We start from the raw sequence: 21925 nt of genomic DNA, 5'->3' as shown, positions 1-21925 counted from the left end.
AGATTCTCCTGCTGAGCATTACAGTTGGCAGCTGCTCTGGTGTGACATCCCACAGACACCTCGTGTGTCTGACACCTCACCTGTGAGAAAAAAAGATTGGCCTGGAGCACTCTGTAAAATGTTGTATTTTTCTTAAAAGGAAGAAGGAATATTAAAGACTTGTTGCAGCTATTTTTTTTTTTTTTTTTGTACTACTGACAAAGGTAGTAAATAACTAACAGAAGACAGTTGTTTCTAGTGCCTGTTTTTAGCTAAAATAACGGGGGTTAATTATTAAACCTTTTACTTGGTCGCTCACTTGTGCTGCTGATGCTTTAATCCTGGGTCACACAAAGTTTAAGAGTGCTTTACAGGGGAAACTCACTTCTTTTTGCCTCAACCTTTCCATGCTGACGGGATGTTACGGGCTTTGCTGCTTACACTCTCTGTAGTTGCCATTGCTCATGCTGAGCTCTGCAAGCCAGGTAAGATTTGGAACTGATTCCCATCCCTCTTAAGGTAAAGTAGCTATTAGTTTAGACTACAAAGCTGCCAGCTTCTAAGATTTTTATTTTAACTGGTTGTCTTCAGTTTGAAGATTGAAATGCTGAGCATTCGGTTCTTTTATGAGTTTGCAAATTAAATATGGAAGTTGGTCTCACCTAAAGACGTAGACCTCATTGAGACTCTGTAGGGCATTTTTTCATGCAAGTAACTTCTGTTCTCCTCAGTGGGTGATTTCTTAAGACCGATTTAGAAACTGACATTTGTGAAATAAATTATTTAAAATCCAATTTTGAGTGACTGTCAATATATGTTTGCTTTTTTCTCTTTGTGTCAGATGCACAGAATGCTTTCAAAGTACGGATTAGTATCAAAACAGCTTTGGGAGATAATGCAGTAAGTAAAATATCTTCACATATTATTCCTAATTCAATATCTGCCAAAATAGAAGTGATATATACTATAAAATTTCTGAATGCCACACAAGCGATTTGTTCTGCAGTGTTAATTGTAACAGTTTGCTGAAGTCATGATCCAGGCATCCATTTCTTGACATTTGACTGGCCCACTCCTTAAAATGTCATCCTTTAGGAGAAATATAAAGCTTTCTTGTTCATAAAGAGAATTTTCTGTCAAATTTTATTTTTTTCCCACTTGGAAAAGTGGTAGGCATGTTACACTTTATGCATGAGAAGTGCTGCATAAATATAAGTTTGTATTTTGGGAAAAGCACTTCTGCCCAAGAGTCCTAATTGTAAAGTCAAGCATGTCTAGGAAGGGAAGCAGGAAAATATTTTTAGGTCTTTATGAAATGGGACTTTATATTAGGCTCTCAGACAAGCATTAACTGTAGAGATCATTCAAGCATGTATCATCAATTCTCTGCTAATGGAGAGCATCAGATAGTGGCCATTCTTCTCTGCCTGTGGTGCACAGGCTTGTCTCATGAGGACTGAAAGGCTTTGGCTTAATTCAGATCTTTGGGCTTAATGTAGAAAAACTGGTGTAAGCAATGAGAGATACATAAGAGATTGGGACATTAGATGACATTAGATTAGAAGGCACCTTGTATTGCTAGAAAAAAGCAATAACTGAGTAGTCAATTGGTTTTTTGTAGTTGCTTATGTCATTTAACAAAGTGTGTGAAAGCTCAAAGAATGGGACAATATGTAAAAGACTAGGACATTAGATCAAATCCTGTCTGATCTAAGGCACTATTTAATATGTCAAGAGCCTAGTATTTAGTTAGTACTTTTGAATACTTAGAGCAAATCTGCAGCTTGTTAACAGGGCTCAGCAGATAATTAGGTATGAAACATCCTGGACAGTCACATCCACTGTAAGTCTGGTGTCTGATGATGTTATGAACCCTGGGAAAGAAAAAGCAGTAGCTTATATGTTTTAAAAGACTGGTAGTATGAGAAACTCCCTGTGACTGTAGAAGCTTGTTCTAAAATTACCCTGAAAAATCAGGTAATTTAAACTAACATTAGCAGGGACCTACCTTTCACTGGTAATTTCATAAACCAGACAAAGTACAAAGAAGTATTCAAGATACCTGCTAAAGTAAATGTCTCGAAATTCATAGTGTAGTCAACTCTCTTGGGTGGCAGACTTTAATTAAACAGTAGTGTAAGCCTATTTTTAAAAAATATTATTAAAATAGTGTAATATGATGGCTGAACATATGTCAATATAATTATTAAAACTCCTCTTGATGATAACTGCTAATATTTTGATTTAATCTTGGTTCAACATAGTAGCAAAGAACAAAAATGGCATTTTCCAGTAATGCTGTTTGTTACTACCTTTCCTTTTCCAGCTTAGTAAAATAAGGGGAGGTTGTTTTATCTTTTTTTTTCTGTTTGATTTTTATTCAAAAAGGGTATGAGACAAATCATTACCCTTGAAGGCACTTTGTATTGCTAGAAAAAAAGCAAAAATTGAGGATTCAATTGTTTTTTTATAGTAGTTTATGTCATATAGCAAAGTGTGTGAAAGTTCAAAGAATGGAACAATCAAGAACAGCATTTTAGAACAACAGCTTGCTGAAATTGGTATGATGCCAATTTCAGAAAATCATCCACAAATGATAAACAATTTATTAAGTACACAGGTAGTAGTAGTTCCTTTTCACAGCCATTGTAGTCTTCTCTGTGAATGACAGAAAATGAAAACTGAAACTACTATGAAACTGAAATTCATTTTCATTAAAGAATTTGGGGCACTTTACTTCTTTGGGTTATTTATTTATTTTAGCAAAGAAAAGTGTAATATTGTCATTGTCACAGTAGGATGTGGTCAGCTTGGTTCATTTCTAGGTCACTTCAAGCTCCATCATAACAGAAAGCCCTGATACTGTGGGAATTTTTCTCTAGGAATGGCAGGATAACTCCAGTGTACATTCAGGGGCATAGGAAATAGGTTGGTGCATCTTTTCACATGGTGTAGGGCATGTCATCCCCTGTGTGTGAGGTGATGAAAACAGCACATCATTTTTTAACTTGTTTACAAGGTAAGCTGTACTCTGAGGCATGAAGTTCCATTTAGTGTATTTATTTAGTTCTTATCACAATGGAGCTGAAAAGAGCAGCTCTGATGCAGTAGGTGTTCAGCCATTACCATTTTAATTGCAAATAATGGGTGTACTTGATGGAGATGATGTTTGCTAATCCATGGGAGGAAACACAGTGCCTGTAGGCTGAAATGGAAGGTGATTTATGAGTCTCCCTGAGGATGGTTTTGACTTTATGAGTGGCTTCTGAAATAGCTGCTAGTCACTAGCTTTCTGTTCATGGGGCCAGTAGAGGAATAGAGGGTTAATTCAGAAGGGACAGAGGCAACTAGAGAATGAGAAGAAATAATGGGCACTGACAGGTCTGTGTAACTTGGTGTCACCACTCACTTTAGCCATAAGAGTCATAGAGTTGGTACCTCAGGGACTGCAGCCAGCTGAAGCAGACAGTGCACTTCCCTTCTGGTTCATGTATTCAGGCTGCTTGCAGGGTAGAGGATGAAGAGGAGGAAGGACATACACCTTGTGTTTTGTCACCAGAGGGGATCCAGAAGAGTGTCTGTAGCCACCCTGCAGTCTGGCTGTATAGTTAAGCACCGAACCATTCAGGAGGGAAGAGCTTTTGGATGGTCTCTAGTCCTCCCCTGCTTAAAGCCAGCTCAACACTGAAATCAGGTCAGGTTGCTCAGAGCAACCTTCTGATAATATATTCTCATATCTTAAAATTTGTCTTTTTGCACCCCATCAGCAACCTGAAGATGAAGATGGTAAATTTAACAGTACTGATACCATCATGCAGTGTTTAATTGATAACTGTTATGTTTACAGCATGTGGTTGAAAATGATATTTAAATGTGGTTGCAAATGATACTTGATGATTCCCCTAGAGTAGCAGAAAGTGAGCATCAATAACTGCACTGCATAGAGACATCCTCAGTCACCAGCTGCACTCCCTCTGATGCATTTGGAGTATAAAGATGAAGATGATAAAGCCCCATACTAGAACAAATCAGGTCTAGTGGAGGGTGCCCATGGCAAGAGAGTTTGAACTAGATGATCTTTAGAGTCCCTTCCAATCCAAATCATTCAAGGTTTCTTTGCACCTCTGATTAGAGAAAGCTGCTCCTTAGAAACTGTTTTCTGGGAATTCATGTCTGCCTGTCCTGAGTTCATACAGTTTGTTAGCTTAAAGTTTTTCTTGCCTTACTTTTCATCCTCATTATATTGCTTCCCCCTTGTATATTCCTGTATGCAGTCATGTACAGAGGTTCTTGTTCACCTGGAGCCCACAGCCATCTCCATCTCCTTTACTTCTCCATCTCTTTATTTTATTGGGGCTTCTTGTCCTTCTGCCCAGAAGGCTGTCTGCAATATCTTCTCTTGACTCAGGCAGATGCCTGATTTCTGCTGAGTTTTCTCTGCCAGTCTCCTCCCCCTCTTTCTCACAGTTTTATGTTTATTCTGTCTCTTTTCAAGTGTCTACTCTCAACTGGGCCTGCAATTCCTCAGAACAAGTTATCTTCCCTGATTTGAGATACCCTTTTGTTCCTCTGACTTAAAGATGTACTAGGCTGCTGCATTATTTATGAGAGCTGTGACAAATTGTGCATGTATAGATGCATTGCACTAAACATAAACATACTGAGTACATGTACTTGGTAGTGCTGCATTGTATTTGTGTCCATGTGAGCATGAAATGGATTGTGCTTCACCATTATCCATTTTCAACACAACTGATTAAATTATGTCTACAGCTGGTTTAATCCACTGGCTGAAAAATTATTTTTTCTGTCCTTTTGGACCTGTTCTCAAAGACTGCACATGGCATGTAGGGATTCAGTCAATAGTGCCACACACAGAAAAAAGATCTTCCCTTTTAATACTGCAAATTGTGCTTCATGGTTTAAATGCAGATATCTTTAAAATGATGAAAAATAGTTCTATGGCTCTGATTTGTATTAATTCCTTTACTACACGATCTCTTTTTCTTTCAGTACTAGTTGTTCTCATTACTGTCACGTTTTCATCATGCAGCGGGATCAAAACACAAACTTTTGCAATTTTTTTTCCAGAGTTTCTCAATTTATTTTTTTTTTTCAGTTTAAGTTCTCAGGTTGGAAAACATTTATCACATTATGCTCACAACCCCCTTCATTCACAAGGCAAGAGTGATGTGTCAGAATCCAGGTTCTCAGGAGTGCAGCTGCACTTTAATGCTTTTCAAGTTGTCTGCTGCTTCAGCTTTGTTGTCCCTGTCCTACCTCACCTCAGAGAGCCCATTTCACTCAAAATTCATCTAGGGATGATAAACAAGATCACTTTCTGTCCTTTCAATGACTGCATCCTTCCCTGTTCAATTTCCCAGAATGCTGGTACAACATAGGACTGCAGATACCTGGAAGTTGGATTCTTTTTTTCTTTTTTGTTTCTTTTTTTTTTCTTTGAGGTACATTGCTGTTTTTTGAATGGACCTTGAAAAAGTAGGTCCAAGTTGACAGCTAAATGAAGTGTCCACACCACTGGGTTTCTGATTTGGATGATTAGGCAGATTTTTTTAATGTGGAAAGTTAAAGATTAGATTTGTGTTCTGACTGACTGGAGAAAGCTGTTTCTTACCTCCCTGAATATAATTCCAAGAAACTAATAATCTTTGTAATCTGCTGAAAGGGGGAAAAATTTAATCAGTGAGCCTCAGTCACAGCTCCTGTTATAAAAATGTAATAGATGCAGTTCTTGCAGGTCATTAGAATTGCATATGTGAATGAAAGCCCAGGGGAACCTAGTGAAGCTGTGTCAGAAAACTTAAATTATGAAAGCATGATTTTCCATCAAAACAACAGAGAACAGTTTTTGGAGCCTACATTCTTTTTCTTATTGAAATAGTAAGGGTGCTATTTTCTTTCGTCTCACATACAGTATAGTAATTTGTGTATAGTTGAGTCTTGTAATCAGGACAGTGTGCAGCAATAAGGCTGCAATCTCAGTTTATCTCCTGGTGTCCTAATGTCCAACTCCCAGAGCCCACCTTAAACATTAGCGTTTTTTTACTATTATTTTTGGCCAGAGTCAAATAGTCTTTAAGGGTGGATTAAACCTTCTACTTTAACTGAGTTTCTCCAGCAAAAGAGGCAAGGCCATGAGTGCAGCTGTGTGGGGAGAATTCTAGTAATATGCCTGGTCTTTGTTATAATAAACTTTACATCTCCAGTTTGGTCAGCTTTCAGAAATATTTGGTTAATTTAATTTTTGAAAACACTCCTTGGAGTTTATATTATTTATATTGAAGTTTATATTGCATTTTTTTCCATTAGAAAAAGTCTTTTATTCATGCTAAATAATGGGCATTTGTTTTCTTAGCACAACCAGAGAATTTATTAATTTTCTTGATCAATACAGCATTTCAAGTTCAGCAACTCTTTTCCCTCTCTGTACTGCCAACAATGGTGCTGAAACTCATTATTTTCCATCTTCCTTTACAGTATGCCTGGGATGCTAATGAAGAGTACCTTTTCAAAGCAATGGTGGCTTTTGCAATGAGAAGATATTCCAGCAAGAGCACAACTCAGTAAGCATCTGCTTGGATTTGCCTCATACATATTAACAATGCTGCATGTAGTGACCTGTCCTTTGCTGTACCGAGCTGTAGAAATCATGATGCAGAGATTCTAAAAGCAGGCTGTTCCAGTGTACTTCTGACACCCAGATACATATTCAACATCACACTGTCTCCATCTTAAGCAATGTTCAGTCTTTGAACCTGTATCCCTGTGGATGTGAAGTGACACAGCTGTGGATCTCAGGGGATGGTGCCAGTTCACTTTCAGCAGAATGCGGCAGGCAGATTTGGCACCTTCTGGAGACCATACTGGGAAGAGCTGAAGGGACACACTGGGAGGTCAGGAAAGGCAGCACAGATCTTTGAGCATGCAGCTCTGGTGCATGCTTCCATAGAGCTGAGCTTCAGCAGTGTGCTGAAGATGAGCTGACTCAGAGCCCTGGGAGGTTGATAGCTGTGCCAGTGCTGTGCTCTGCTGGGTGTTCCTACCCCTGATATCACAGCAGTTGAGTTACCTACCATCAAGAAGTTTCAGATGTTGCAGTGCAGATAGAAATCAGCTTTTAATTGGTTTTGGGATTAAATCTACCCTGAGGTATTGAATATTCTTTTCAGGCTGCTGATCCTTGGTACTCTATGAAATCAGATACCAGATTAGACAGAGCACTTAGCAAGCTGTATTTCCACTATGTTCTTGTCTTTCTTAAATGAAAAACCTTGTAAGTGCATTTCCATAGGTCTGTTATTTTTTTTTTTCATTGGTTTTCAATCTGTAATGAAAGATTGATGGTTCTGGTAGGCTAACAAAGATAGGGTTTTCAATTTACTTAAAAATAAAACTGCTTCAGGCTTTCATTGCATCAGGTGAAGCATATTCCACATTTGAAAATATATTAGTTAACTTTAGTCACATGATGATTATTGTGGCTACAGTACTTCTTTAAGTGAAAGGGGATTTCCCCCTCTATGTGACAGGAGTGTTTGATTCCTGCTGTTTCATTTTTATTCCTCAGAAGTGGTCTCCTTTGAGCAAAAGAGCTGTTACATCAAGCTTAAGAAAAACAGTCAAGTGTGCTACTCAACCCAATTAAAATGGTACTTTAAAAATTAGTTCAAGATAAAAGCTAATTACAGATGATTATGTAGGAGTTTTTCTCAGGTTTTCAAGACAGCATAGTTTTCATTCAGCATCTGATCCATAAAGATTCAGTTTTGTATACTTACTGTAATCCTAGGTACTTTTTTAAAACTATTGTTCTCTTCCTTCAAAGTCATGATGCTTTTACACAGCAAAAATACTGTGTCAGAAGCAAGTGATCTTTTTTCTGTTCAAGATCTTTGGTTTTCTGCAGATTAAAATAAAGTTGCTGCAGGAATGGGAAAAAAAATCAAGCCAGTATGGAAGGAGTATAAGTTTTAATGGCAGTTATCTGTTCCCACTCTGGGCAGTCATAGAATTTATACTCATTAATTCCATTCTCTATCTAGAGAGTTTTCCCTATGGACAAATATGATGATGCCAGTGTTACTCCAGTTTGGAGGTGGTGTTGCACACATGAGTAATTCCCTGCTACTAAGTTGCTCAGAAAAGTCAGTAGAATATTTGGAATTAGACAGCTGTGGGCATCTTTACCTCTTTTTAAGATGGTATCAGACTTTCTCCTGGGGTATATGTTGGAAGTATAACTGATAACTCATGTAGGATTTAGAGACACCTTTGGAGTCATTATAGACAGCATGTCACCTGAAGGAGACCTGTGCAGCTCTGAGATCTGGCACAACTTTCTAGGCAACAGGCTGAGGAGTTTACTATGCACAGATCTGTCAAATCCCCAGGGACCTCACAGTCCCTGTTGAGTGATGGAGAGGCTAGATGAATCTCCCAATACACCTCAAATAACCTGCCTGTTACAGGGGAGCTGGAAGGCTGTGAAAGCCTCCATCCTGTTAGATGTCCTGAAAATAACCCCCACCTTTGTGGCTGGCAGCTGGAAGGAAGAAGTGCAGTCCTGTTCCATCCCCTCTGCAGCAGGCATGGAGGAGCCAGAATCCCAAAGGGAACAGCAGCATGCTGTACACAGGAACAGCAGCCTGGCAGAGCTGGTGAACAGGGAGCCACAAGCAGGAGCTTGTAGCAAATAAATTACATTGCACTGCTGGCAAATAAATTGCATTTCACTACATGAGCTTTTGCAGGAAAATGTCAACAGGTTTTCTTCAGGAGATATGAAAGAGCAATGACCAATTATTCTGTCATATAAGAACAAACAAATTGCCTGTGACTGCATTCTGGTAGCATCTAAATATACTGAAATTTTGTGTCTGATTAATTGCAGGTTTTTTTTGTCAAAATAAAACTATGAAAAAAATCACTATCATTTTACATAACTAAATACTGGTTCACCAGGGTATAAATTATGCACATGGCCATAGGCAGGATGTGACAGACCTCCCTTTTAAAATCCCATTAATTTCAAACACACCCACAGCCTTGAAGTAACTCACAGTTACAATTAACTTCCACATGAGATGCAAATGCCATTAACTTCAGCAAGCTGTATCAGGCCCCAAAATAATTTTTCTGGTGGATCAAGATAACCATTGTTGCAGTCTACACCATCATTTTTGATACTCAAAGTCACCTCTTGTTAGGTTTCTGAAGGTGGATTAAAGCCAGCCTGTGATGACAAGCATTTCATTGTGCTGTTGCAAATAGCAGTTGATGCTGTTGTTGCCCTTGTGTAACCACTGAGTGACCCAGCCTAGAATGGGGAGGATTGCACCTCACATCTCGAGTTCTCTAAAGTTAATTTCCAAACTGAAATGTAATAAATCATGGAGCAGTGTTTAATGTTTGAAAGGACTGTCAAATTTTCAAGTTTGCACTAAACAGAAGAAAGGTGCAATCAATCAAATTACTCAGTAACTATTAATATAGATACATAAAAATACTTCTTTTTCAGTGGAGAATTAATACCCCATTATTTCCTGCTTTATAGATGGGCTTCCAATTGATTCTCAATACATATGGTCATGAACTACATAAGCCAACCTTTGATCTCTCAGTGTTAAAAAATTATTATTGAGGCCTGTGTTAGTAATCCTGGTTTCTCTAATCTGTGACTCATTTGAAATAATACGCATCTCTTTTGGGCCTGAGACTAGTTAATCTTTAGAGCAGAAAGAATGTCAACACATTTGTTTTCATTCAAATAACAGGATCTACTTTTGGTACATCTTCCCCCATTTATAGAAAAAAAAGCTGAAATTTTCCTTATGAAGTGACCAGAAAAAAATTTATCAACATTATTCATCTTCTTAAGACAGGCTATTTTGATACTAAATATATTGTGACCATTTAGAACAATGAGAGTTTAGAATAAAGGTGCTAAATCAAGGTGATTCCATGGCTGTTGGGAAGAAAATAATATTCCTTTGCAGGAGCAGCTGCAGAGTCCAGTGTTGAAAGAGGCACAATGCTTTTGGGAGAGCTGGAGATAGGCACCTGGGACTTGTGGACTGTGGTTCTTTCATGAGCTAACAACCATTGTGGGCACTCAGCTCCTCCCTGACAGCTCTTTCTTACCCCTAAACAATAATTTAAATCTCCATAAGGAGCAATTATGGTGTTTCAGGCCAAGGAATTGCCAGGGTTTCCTCCACTCTACTCACCAGTATATTAATGGAAATGCAATTTTGGACTTTTGCCATGGTGCCATCTTGTCATTTTGCTGATAACAGTCTCCTACAATCCCATGTCAAAAGTCTATCAACTGCTAAGGAAAGGAAAAAAATGTCCACATATATATTTACACATACACGTTGTCAGTGCCTTGAGAAGCCAGGTTTCTCAGATTCATACAGGGTGACAGTATAGTTGCAATGGTTCTCTGTGTTGTGAATCAAACCTGCAAGCAAATGGCATGAGAGAAAAAAAAAAGTGCACCATTGCCACATTGGTGCTTGCTACATCAGTCTGTTTTGGTAGTTACTCATCCCCTTTGAACTTCTCATGGGTGGAATTATTCTCTTTGGGGCCTGGAAGAGTTTATGGTATTTGTAATCCACTGATGAAAAAGTGGTAGAGGTGAAACCCGAGTTTGGATGCTTGTAATTGAGGAGGATTTTATAAACAACAGGGAAAAGAAAAGAAGCCAAATTTCCATATCCTACTGCAATCCTTGCTGCCCCTTGTTTCAGTGCTGGTTGTTCTACAGAGAGATACTACCCTGTGGTGACTGACTGCTTTGTCTCTGCTAAAAACTTGGCACTTCAGGGAAGACCCTAGCTTGAAGAGTCTTTGAATGAGGGTATGAAAGTTGGGTGTTCTGGCAGTCCTTGTCTGCCTTTATCTTTCTCTTTGGGGATCAATCTTTCTTACCCCATTTCAAGAACATCTGTAGGGAAACACCAACTCAGATTTTCCACCTGGCCGTGTTTTTGATTGAATCACTGAAACTGCAGCTTTAGGAACTTTGGCAACATGAAGTTTTGGGTCCTACTGTTATAAACACTCAGATAGAAAACTTCTCTGCAGTTACAATTTTAGATATTCTGTGAAGTCAGCAAGAGTTTCTCAGCCACCAGCCAAAAGTAGGAATTTTTCCCCCTCTCCTGTAAATTTTGTACTTTCTTTTTGTTTAGCAAAGAATAAACCTGCTTTCATCTTCTGACTGTTGCCAGCAAACTGATGTCAACATCTTTTCAAATTGCAGAGGATGGCTTTCCTCTTTTATCCATAAAAATTCTCTTTAAAAAGAGATTTCTCTGTAAAATTGATACTGGTCTAGAAAGATAAAAGTGGTCATTTTGGCTCTGCAAAATCGTTGCTTTCCATTTTATTGCATATCTCTCTGGAATGGATGCTTATAGCCCAGAAACCCAACTGTATCCTGGGCTGCATCCAAAGCAGTGTGGCCAGCGGGGCAAAGGAGGGGATTCTGCCCCTCTGCTGTGCTCTGCTCTCGTGAGACCCCATCTGGGGTCCCCTCCAAGTCAGAATATTCTGTGATTCTGTGGTTAGAGCACCTCTTCTTCCAGGAAAAGATGAGACAATTTGGTTTGCTTAGCCTGGAAAAGAGAGTTCTGACATGACCTCATAGCACTTTCCAGTACCTAAAGGGAGCCTACAAGAAAGATGGAAAGAGACTTTTGATAAGGGCAAGTGATGGGACAAATGGGAACGTCTTCAAACTGAAAGAGTAGGTTTAGATCAGATATTAGTAAGAAATTCTTTACTGGTGGTGCCTCATTGGCACAGGTTGCCCAGAGAAGCTGTGGATGGCACATCTGTGGCAGCATGTAAAGCCAGACTGGATGGAGCTCTGAGCAGCCTGGCCTAGTGGAAGGTTCACTGCCCATGGCATGAGGGTTGGAACAAATCTCTAAGGTCCTTTTCAGCTGAAGCCATTCTGTGATTCATGAGATAGATAGATAGATAGATAGATAGATAGATAGATAGATAGATAGATAGATAGATAGACAGATAGATAGAAAGATTATAAATAGACCCTTGTAAAATGATATATTGCACTAGCCGGGGCACCCAAAACATCACTCAAACAAATTTTCACTGGGAAATAAAACATTTCTATAATATATCCATAATGAGGTAGTGTGATCTGCCTTACAGGCAGATCTCTGGTTGGATGGGAATGTCCAGGCGCTGGAGTTCTTGCTCCCTCCCATCCCTCTCACCCCCAATCCCATGAGTTCCAAACATCCCACTAATCCCACCAGTCCCCCCAATTCTCCCTGTCCCACCAGTCCCCCAAATCACCCAATCCCCCTAGTCTCCCCAGTCTCCCCAGTTCCCCAGACTCCCCAGTCCCACCAATCCCCCTAATTACACCAATCCCCCCAGTTCCCCAGTCCCCCTACTCTCCCCAGTCCCACCAATTCCCCCAATTCCCCCAATCCCCCCAGTCCCCCCAATCCCCCCAGTCCCCCTAATCCCCCCAGTCCCCCAATCCCCCCAGTCCCCCTAGTCCCCCCAGTCCCCCCAGTCCCCCCAGTCTCCCCCAGTCCCAGTGGCGGTGCCGGGGCCGGGGCGGTGCTGCCGGCGGCCGGCAGGTGGCGCTGCCCAGCAGAGTCAGGGTCCTGCAAAGGATGGGGTTTAATTTTCCTTGGCTTGAATACTCGCGATTGTGTCATTCCAGAAGGGCTTTCTGATGTTCCCACCATTTACTAATAGGAGTCTGAAAAGAAATGGCGTTTAAAAGGCATTTCACACACTATTTACATACTATGCCATGAGAAGCCGCCTGCTTGTGCCCCTCCACATTTAACTTCACAAAACACTGAACAATCTTCCTTTAAAATAGGCAATATAAATATTTGACACAGCATAAGCTAAAAGGAAGAGGCCAGTGCCAGTAGATGACTAAATTTAGCTTGTTCCCTCCACTCTGTGCCTGGGTCTGTGAATGAAGATGTCAAAAAGAATAACATCACTTCCACTGATCTTCCCTCCAACAAATGTAGACTTGCTCTCACTTGACAGTCATGTGGGCAATTCTCAGGGACTGGTTCCTTTGGTATTTGCTGGCAAAACCAGAATTCTTAGTTCAACAATGCACTTGCTCCATTGTATGGCCTTTGTCACAGCCAGTGATGATTGTTATTCAAATATGTATTTTTCCATTTGATTACACTAAATGTATGTCCAAGACCATGCAAGTCGGTAATAGATTTAGAAATTTGTTTGAAGGCTCATTTAGTCTTTATAAGCTTGATTTCTCTAAAATCATATGGGAAATGGGAAATGCTGTGAGTGGTATTTCTTTCTTCACTATTAACTGTTAACTTTTTTAAAAATAAGAAATTTTTATCCCTTAGTTGAGAGCAATGTTTTAAGAAAATCTGAAATATTTCAATAATTCCTTCCATAGTTCTTTAGTGATTATTTTTGTTTTAACTCTCTGCAGAATTTCCAATGTGCTGCTCTGCAATGTGACAGACCGGGTGTCCTTTTGGTTTGTGGTCACAGATTCTTCCAAAAATGTGACAACTGTCCCTGGAAGTGAGGTAGAAGCAGCCATCAGGTACAGTCACTGCTTTTGCAATGTTGTCCTTGTTTACTGAAGATGTTTTCTCTCCCTGGGCCTTGAGTGAGCACTCTGCCTCTTTAAGGATGAACTAATCCAGTTGCAAAAACACTGAGGGTGACCCTTTAATGAATGTAAGATTAGAGGATTTTAACAGTCCCACAGAATGCAAAGCACGTGAACCTTGGAATTATAAGTTTGGAAAGAGTCTCTGTTGATGCTGGAGACTCAGAAGAAATCTAGTTCCTTTCCAGAGCCCTACCTGTGATGTGCTGCCCAGTGTGTGGCACACTGCTCTCATCCAGCTGCTACATTTCCCAGTGGAACAGCCTTCTTCCTCAGGGGATGGAAGGGCACACTTTCTGGGTGGGACTAATATAATTTAGCTTTCACTGCATTCTACATGCACATCTACACCTGAGCTAATGACCCTAGTCTCCCATTCAGTGCTTCTCACCAACAGTTCAACTGACTTAATTTAGAGTCAGCTTTCACATGAGAAGAGCTCGTGTGAACTCATGAGCACAGCTGGCTGTGTCCCAGCTTGGTTTAAGCAATCTTATGCTCACATTCTTTTCATACCAGCTTGTTCTACAATGCCAGACAGTGTCACAGCTGAGCATTGCTTGTACAAAGTACAGTGCACTAGAAATCACTTTGCCTTCAACTATCACATTCTGTAGCAAGTAAAAGGAAGAATGTGGAGCTGGCAAGGAAAAAAGAAAAAATTGGATAATCTGACTTCAGTGGTACAGAAAAACCTGCACCAGGGGTTTATAGGGATGAGTCCTTCAAGCAGTATAATGCATATATAGCAAAGCATATAAATTTCTCAGGCATGGAATGGAAAATGGATCTCTGTTTTCAGGCATTCTGTGCTCTGTCTTGAACATTTGTGTTATCTCTGTGGAGGTATAATGCCTAATTCCTGATGAATGGGTGTGCGTTCTTTTGGAAAGATTAATTTAAGCTTATGAGCAGATTAAACTATTTCCTACAGAGACACCAAACAATAGCTTCCTAGCATTAGTGGAGGAAGCAGATTATTTATTCACTGAAGCTCTCTGTAAGATTGCTGGAATGTGGGGGTTTTGCATTTCTGTTATTCTTTGATACATTCAGTAGCATAAGCTGATTTATTTAAGTCTTTAATGTGCCCTGTTTGGCACAGAAATTGGATGCTGTTATTGTTTGGTTTTTAACTGTTGTCTGTCACCTGATAAAGAATATGCTATTAATGAAAAGTTTTAATTCTTAGCTAAATTAAAAACAAGAAACAAAGTGGTCTATAAAACTGCAATGCTTTTTTGTTCAATTGCTTCTGATTGCAGGCTTCCATGAAAACCTTTATTATAATTCTTCATGCTAGGGTAGCACATAGCACTAGTCATGGACTAGAATTTTGTTGTATGAGATTCCTACAAAGTAAGAATAAAGAGGAAGGTAAACCATGTCAGAGCTCTGTATGATACTCAAAATTTTGCATAAATATACACGAGATACAGTTATGCATATATAAACATGAAATGCATTGTAGTTGCCTGCATGTGTTTTAGCACATAATTCTGAAACTCAAGCCATTAGATTAAACAATGCTTATTTCATTAGATTAGATTAAACAATGTTTATTTCAGCTGTTCACAATGATCCTTTCATATCAGTAAGGAAATCTTTTCTAAATGGCAGACAGCTTATGGAATTATGAGTCTCAAAACATGCCATGGCTTTCAGTCCTGTCCAGGAATGCTGACTTTCCATTAAGGCTAAGAACTTCCTGTTTATGGGACAGCCAAACATTATGATTTCCAAGAAGAGAAATTTGTTATCTCTTACCTGTATTTCCCATGCATCTTTTCTCTGTGGTAAATAAATGGAATTGTATACAAAAAAAGAGCTGCATTAATTGCTACAACTGCTATAAAAATAATCTCTCAAGACCAATATATGTCATTCATTTGCTTAAAAAGTTTTAATATTTTGAAAAAAGCTAATGAAAATACTTCTAAAGCCTCTTAAACCTGCTTAGATTTAGATCCAGAAATGCCTTACAGACAGTGAAACGCTTACAGGCAGTGGAAATGGGTGAAGATAATCACTAAAGGATAGCAATTGTACTACTTTTGTGAAGAAGCACATTTCTCAGACTTACAGTTTCTTGTATAGAAATGGAAAAAATGTGGAAAGTGCAAATCCTTTTAGCTACATCCTGCAGGGAAGCAGAACATATTGGCAATAGGTGTGGATTCTTCCAGACCAAATTGTATCCTGTGCCTGACAGGTCCAAGAAAATCTACAGCAGCAGGGGCAGATGTACCAGCCCATAACATGCAGGATGGTTCAGTCTGAGGGACTAGGAAGCAACTGCAAGTAAATCCTGCAAGCATTGAAGGGTAGATCTGCCACTCCTGTGCTAATCTTGAACGCTGCATGAGGACAGCAACAGAGGCAGCCTTACAGCTTACAACCTGCTATGTCTTCAGGACATGGTTCAAACCATAAATAGATAACAATTGTGTACTTCAGGTCTCATCTGTATTTCCCAGTTTTTCAGATAAATGCATACGAAAGTCTGGTGTTCAAAATGGTGTTCTAAGTGTGTGGGTGTGTGTGGATTACTGAGGTCTCTGTTATAGTCAAGGTCTCTGTAATCCTGCCAACATCATAGAATCACAGAATCATTTAGGTGGGAAAAGACCTCCAAGTTCATCAAGTTCAACCTTTGACTGAATCACTACCATTGTGTCAAGCAGACCATGGACTAAATGCCACACACAGTTGTGTCTTGACCACCTCCAGGGATGTGACTGCATCACTCCCTGGGGAGCCTTTTCCAATGCTTAACCACCCTTGCAGTAAAGAATATTCTTCCTGTTGACCAGCCTGTCCTCCACTGGTGCAGTTTGAGGCTATGTCCTCTTGTCCTGTTGCCTGAGAAAAGAGGCTGATCCCTACTAAAGCTAGACAACATCCTTTTCTTCATCATGCTGGATGACATTCAGCTCTGCTTAACTTGCAGCGCATTCACAAAAAGTTCTTTTATTTGCTAGTATATTTTAACTTGTAAAATACCTTTATAAATAGTTATGATATTTTTTCTGGTTTTTTTATTTTTTTTTTCCCTGAAGGATGAACCGGAACAGAATCAACAGTGCCTTCCTACTGAGTGACAAAACACTGCAGTTCCTGAAGATAACCTCAACCTTATCACCTCCTGTTGAACCCTCTACACCTGTGTGGCTTATTGTATTTGGTGTTGTTCTTTGTCTCATTGTGGCTGGGATTGTTTTCCTCATTATTTCAGGGATTCGGAAACACAAGAAGTAAGCAGCCTAGCCTTTCTTCTGTTTTAATGGAATACTGATTAGCCAGGTCAGCTGAGCTGGTTTTGTGTTTCAGAGCAGCCTGAGACAGATTAATGCTGTGCATCCTTTCCTAGCTAGGTTAGGATAACCTATCACTCTTTTTCTGAGGAAAACACTTCAGATTTTTAACTGTAAAGTATAGATGCCTTAGTAATTTTGGGATGTAATGAGGAAATGGAGAGTGTAAGAATATGATCCTGGAGGCCACCTAACCAGAGATGAGCTTTAAAAAGACAACTGATGTCATTCTTGTGAAGGTTTATTGTGCCACAGGTGAGTCTGCTCTCACAGACCACCTGCATAGCTACCAAGAGGGGGAAGGCTGGCAGTGACTGTGTCCCTTCCAGGGCAGTGGTGTGAAAACCTGGTAGGGCTAAAAAAGCTGTACTGCTGCAGCTTGAGAAGACTCAGTAGAGCACACAGTAACGATTAATGTAGGGCTGAAGAGGGCCTGCTCACTGGAACAGAGCAAGGTTTCACTTGCCATTCATGACCTGATGACCCCAAAATACCCAGCCCTTCTCAAGGTCATGGGCAGATCTCCCATGAGCTTAGGAGTTTTTCTGGTGGTAGCATAAGAGAGAGATACTCTCTTTTCCTCTCCATTTCTGACCTGGTGGCACTGGTGAAAAAGAGAAGGGTATTCATGCTTCCCTAGTGTGAGCGTGTGGGAGCAACACAGACAGCAGGTGGAGTTTTGATCCTGCCATCTCTGCTGGCTCTGAGTTGAGCCTAAGGAATAGAAATTTCTCAGCTGAGTTGAGATTCTGCTGTAGAAGTTCAGTTTCTACCCTGCTTTTGGCTGCCACAGAGTTTAGGTTTATACAAAATTATTACTTCGGCAGTAGATTCATACAGGGACAGCACAAGAACTGAAAAAGTGTAAATTCCTGCTGATAACCAGATAATATAAAATTACTGATTGTATAATGGATTGTATCTCCATAAATATCAGAACAAGGAATTAATATATGAAAAGTGGTATGTTGCAGAGATTTCTCCTTTCTGCCTTTTTATTATCTTGAAGAATGTTAAAAGGCCTCAGAAGAGCAACACTTGTGAAGCTTAAGGGCTTCTCATAGAGCCCCTTCAGTCATTTTTTTGCAATCAGAGGAGTAGCATGAATTTCTAAAACTCCTTTCTGCTTTCAAAAAAGCCCCACAAAATTCAGCAAACAATAGATGAAAGATGCTGTTGGGGAAATAGTCTGGGAAGGTGTTTGGAATCTGTGGATAGTTAAAGGCTTATCACAACCATGTTGTATGGATTGAATTATTTCATGCCCTAAACATAGGCAGCCTCTTCTGTAAAACTGAATGTTGTTGCTACCTGAAGCCCATATCTGCCCTCTGTAGCTCAATGGTTCTGAGTCTCTTTATTGTGCCTGACTTTAAGGAGGTCTTTGAACATTTCACATTAGTGTAATATAAATAAACTATGATAAATAGCTGTTATTTCTTTTAGCTAAAATAATCAGTTTTGCTCCATATCATGCTGAAAGACAGGATTTCCCCCTGTATTTTCAAAATAACTCAGCTGAGCTTGAGCAGTTCCCTTCAAGATGGTGTAAACTGCATGCTCTTATCATCACACTGCCATTAATATGGGTTGTTGCTGCCTGCCTGTGCTCACTTGGCACCCTCTCTGTCTCATACTCTTGTCCTTTTAGTTGCTATGCTTTTTTCACTGCTCTCTCTGTTTCCCTACTCTACCATTACATACAACCTTTCCTCAGAGCAGTTTCATCTGTGGCTGAACTCTAACCCTCCTTTCACATCAATAACGTCTGTAGGCAGCGGCAGGGAAGTAAGAGAGAGGGTAAACCAAGTATATATTTCTTCTATCTACTATTGTAAGGACTGGAGAGGTAAAAGGGATGGTCTGGGTTATTTGGCTTCTTCAGGAAAGAAAAAAGAAATCAGAGAAAAGGATTTCAGAAGTACTGATCTATGTCAGACATTGAAGAAGTGACCAGGTTTTCAAAGATTTCAGCATGTCCCATAATTAATGTTCTTAGAAGTCTGTCCAAAGCTTGTGTAATGGGAGCCCTGTTGCCTAGTAAGCTGTGTTGGAAATCTGGCCCCTAGGATGGTGTTGGCTTCTCATAAATCTGGCATTTTGTCTTTAAAGGCCTTTAAAATACCATTTAAATATCTCAGTTCAGATAAGACCAAAAGCACGTGCTCAGGGTGTCAGGGAAAGGGAGTTGGCCTACAGAGAGTTTCAGTATCGAGTTAGACTCATGCATCATTTATTGAACTGAGAGATTTGCTGAATTCAGTGCCTACAGTGAGCTGGGTCAGACTCACTGTCTCCCAACCTTGTGTTTGTTCTCCTATCCTTGCAGCAATAAGACACCTCTCCCTACAGCAATAGATTTGCCACATGCCCAGGGCAGGATCATCCTCTACAGTCTATCCTTAGCTAACCCAAAGTCTCCCCTTATCCCCCAAAATCCCATCTGCAGCAGGGGCCATCAACATTTGCCTTGGTAAGAGTGAAGACAGAGTAAGCACAGAGTCTTTCCCTGTATTAGTTGTCCCAGGAATTAATTTGCAGCTGTGGACCTTCCTGAGCTGGATTTGGTCTTCTTGTATTGGGTAACTCACAATGTTTTCTATTCCTTTAACTTGTTGAGCCACCCCTTGGATTCATGGAAATTTTTAGCTTCACTGAATTCCTCTGGTAATGAGTTTCACACAACTTCTACTGCTCTCATTTCTTTTGAACCTCCTTCATAGTAACTTTTATGTTCTGCCCCCACAGTTTTGTATTAAAGAACACACCTTTTTATCAGTGTCAGAGCAGCCAGAGGTCAGAGGTTTCCACTACTACACCCCAAGTTTATTTTAACAAGTTTGTAATGTCAGGAATCTCCCAAAGGCAAATAAAATTTTATTATTGTTAATATCTCTGTCATTAGCAGTTACCCTGAGTCAGATTTTTACAGTTGTCCTGAGTCAGATTGTTACAGTGCATGTTGTGAGATAGGAAGAGGCAGTGCAGCTGACCTTTGAGTTCCTTGTCCTCTGAAACTGCTGATGCTGCAGGCCATAAAGCACAGCAGGTTTTTCAACTATGAACTAATTGTTCTCAAGGTCAGAATAAATCTGGAATTAAAGGAACATCATGTTGACCTGTTGACTGATACTAGTTTATTACATCTTCTCGTGATTGTATTTTAGATAATATTTTTTAATTTGTTTGTATTTTTTTAAATGTAGATAATTTCACTCAACTGTTTCATTCAACATATTATAATATGTTTTTGGGACAACTAGAGTCTGGAAAAGTGAAAGTGATGTAATTGTTTGACCTAGAAAACAAAATGATAAAATACTAGGTAGGAAGCTGGCTGCTAATGAAATTTGAAGAAAATTGCAGATTTGAATCATTGAGACTACTGAAAAAGTAATTATGAATATTCTGAAGAATGTCATCATGGATGTGAGAGCACCCAAGTCTCCATATTTGAAGGCTATAGTTAGTCTAAGACTGATTTGTTTCTAAAAAATATGTTTTATTTTGTAGAGATCATGGGGTGAGATCTATGACATACATTGCAGGGTCAAACTATATGCTTAGTGTAGACCTTCCTGATATTAAAAAGCCCAAACAGATTTAGAGAGTTTTTCAAATTTTGTTTTGTCTCAGCTTTTCTTTTGCACCTTCTAGTCATGTTCAGAATAAGAAGGTGAAATAATGTTTAAAACATATTTACAAGATGTCTACTTCAGGTTTTCTGGTCTCCAATTCTGAGCTCAAACTGCTCAACTAGGGCTTCCAATCTGTGGATCCCCCATCTATTGTATTTAGATACACCTATCTGGTGTATTTGGCTTCTAACTTCTAACTAAATATGCAGTTTTCCTTCTGTGGAATCATGGTGGAGTGCTGCAGGTCAACAGAGTAAGATGATTTTTTCTTTCTTGTTTTTAGAAAGAGTAAAGAGTCAACAGAGAGAGAAAATTTAGAAGAGAAAGTTGAAGTGACACTAGAAAATGGGATTCCTTGTGAAGCACTGGATATAAAAGCAGGCCACGTTAATGGAGTCTTTGCAGCAGATGATGAACGGTTCACATCCCTGTGAAATGCTGCCACTGCTCTGGTGGTTTCTGACAGACTCCTGTGCCTGCCTTTCCTCGTCACTACTCCTGAATGTCAAACATGAAGACAAGAAAAATGTCCTATCACGTAATTTCCCTTGAGAGAACCTTTTGCTTATAACACATACACTTGAACTTCCACTGCAGTTCTTTTTAATGAGCAACGCAAATAAGAAGGCCTCAGATAATATCCAGAAAAGATTTCCAGAAGAAGTGTGGCAGAACAGGGTTGGAACCTGCCTTGTGCCAGGCATCTCATTTTTAATACATCCATTGTTTGTTTTTCCCAGACATAAATGGGAAACTGCATTATTCCTGAATGTCACTGGGGAGATCATCTACAATTGTCAATTTTTGATGGGTTTTCTTTCAAGCCATATGCAAAAGTTCTCTGTAAAATTACTTCTGTTTGCTGCTATGTAGTATACCTTTGATGGAACAGTCATCAGTGCATGAAAGTTCTCATTTATTGAGAAACAAAAAAACTTTCACAGCCTCTGTAAGACCAGGTCAAAATACCTGGATCATCTAGCTCTGGGGTTAGCAAAAATCTGGTACTAGAAGCATTTTTCATTTAACTGTCAAAGTTACAGATTTTGAGCTGGAAATTAAAAGTTGCAACAAAGGGCAGATTTATCCATGGGTGCAGTCAGTCTTTAGTGGTCCAGCTCCCATTAAATCATAGAATCACAGGGCAGCCTGGGTTGGAAGGGGTCTTGAGATCATCTAGTTCTAATACCCCTGTCAAGGGCAGGGACACCTCCCACTAGAACAAGTTACTCAGAGCCTCATCCAGTCCAGCCTTGAGCAGTTTCAGGGATGGGGCATCCACAGCTCCTGTGGGCATTCTGTTCCAG

General features: G+C 39.7%; 1 protein-coding gene across 1 annotated transcript; it reads left to right on the top strand.

Moving 5' to 3' along the window:
• The first annotated feature begins 311 nt into the window (after nt 1-311).
• On the top strand, nt 312-21689 carry CLTRN (collectrin, amino acid transport regulator). The gene is made up of 6 exons (XM_079313330.1): nt 312-464; nt 821-879; nt 6478-6563; nt 13481-13597; nt 16726-16920; nt 20902-21689. The coding sequence occupies exons 1-6, from the start codon at nt 398-400 to the stop codon at nt 21050-21052; spliced, it is 675 nt and encodes a 224-aa protein (XP_079169456.1). The 5' UTR covers nt 312-397; the 3' UTR covers nt 21053-21689.
• The last annotated feature ends 236 nt before the right edge of the window (nt 21690-21925 follow it).

Source organism: Erithacus rubecula, assembly GCF_903797595.1.
Source record: "Erithacus rubecula genome assembly, chromosome: 1".
NCBI classification, from domain to species: domain Eukaryota; kingdom Metazoa; phylum Chordata; class Aves; order Passeriformes; family Muscicapidae; genus Erithacus; species Erithacus rubecula.
This window is presented reverse-complemented; position numbering and strand designations above follow the sequence as displayed.